This window comes from Pterocles gutturalis, unplaced genomic scaffold, assembly GCF_000699245.1.
Source record: "Pterocles gutturalis isolate BGI_N339 unplaced genomic scaffold, ASM69924v1 scaffold17947, whole genome shotgun sequence".
In the NCBI taxonomy this organism is placed as follows: domain Eukaryota; kingdom Metazoa; phylum Chordata; class Aves; order Pterocliformes; family Pteroclidae; genus Pterocles; species Pterocles gutturalis.
Window position 1 is genome coordinate 17,979 of NW_010108277.1, and position 612 is coordinate 18,590.

Here is a 612-nt window from a genome sequence, read left to right on the forward strand (position 1 = left end):
TGCAAGGCCAGGCTGGATGAGGCTGTGGGCAACCTGGGCTAGTGGGAGGTGTCCCTGCCCATGGCAGGGGGTGGGACTGGGTGGGCTTTAGGGTCTCTTCAACCCAAACCAGTCTGTGATTCTATAAGTGGCCTCTGTGATTATGAACAGTGCTGTAAATGATTTGGGAGGTACCGAGAGCTTGTGTTGAGGTAAAGGAAATGTTGATCCTAAAATTTTTTCACGAAGCTTGACTTCAGTCAGCGCACATTCTGCAGTTGCTGGATGGATGGCTGGGACTGCACACACGGTGGGTTTCCTCTCTTGCAGATGTGTTCGTTTGTGGAGGCTATAACGGAGAAGTGATTCTGGGAGACGTTTGGAAGCTGAATCTTCAAACTTTCCAGTGGGTCAAGCTCCCAGCTGCCATGCCGGAACCAGTGTATTTTCACTGTGCTGCTGTCACACCAGTAAGTGACTCATTTCTTTCCTACTTGCCATTCATCCAAGCGCTCTGACGTTTGTGTGGGCTGCAAATAGAGCTGAACCGATGTTCTCAAGGAGGTGACCTCTGCTGGATGCAGCGTCTTCAGGGAGGCTGAGGGCTGCTGTGAGGTCACTACATCGACTCCT

At 51.5% G+C, this 612-nt stretch overlaps 1 protein-coding gene across 1 annotated transcript in view; it reads left to right on the forward strand.

Annotated features, from left to right (window-relative positions):
- KLHDC10 (kelch domain containing 10) overlaps positions 1-612 on the forward strand; it is a gene marked incomplete at its 5' end in the record, with an annotated part of 8,275 nt that overhangs the window by 6,525 nt on the left and 1,138 nt on the right. The window contains one exon of the mRNA XM_010072591.1: positions 310-449. Within this exon, the coding sequence (XP_010070893.1) occupies positions 310-449 (140 nt within the window). The remainder of the gene's footprint in view (positions 1-309; positions 450-612) is intronic.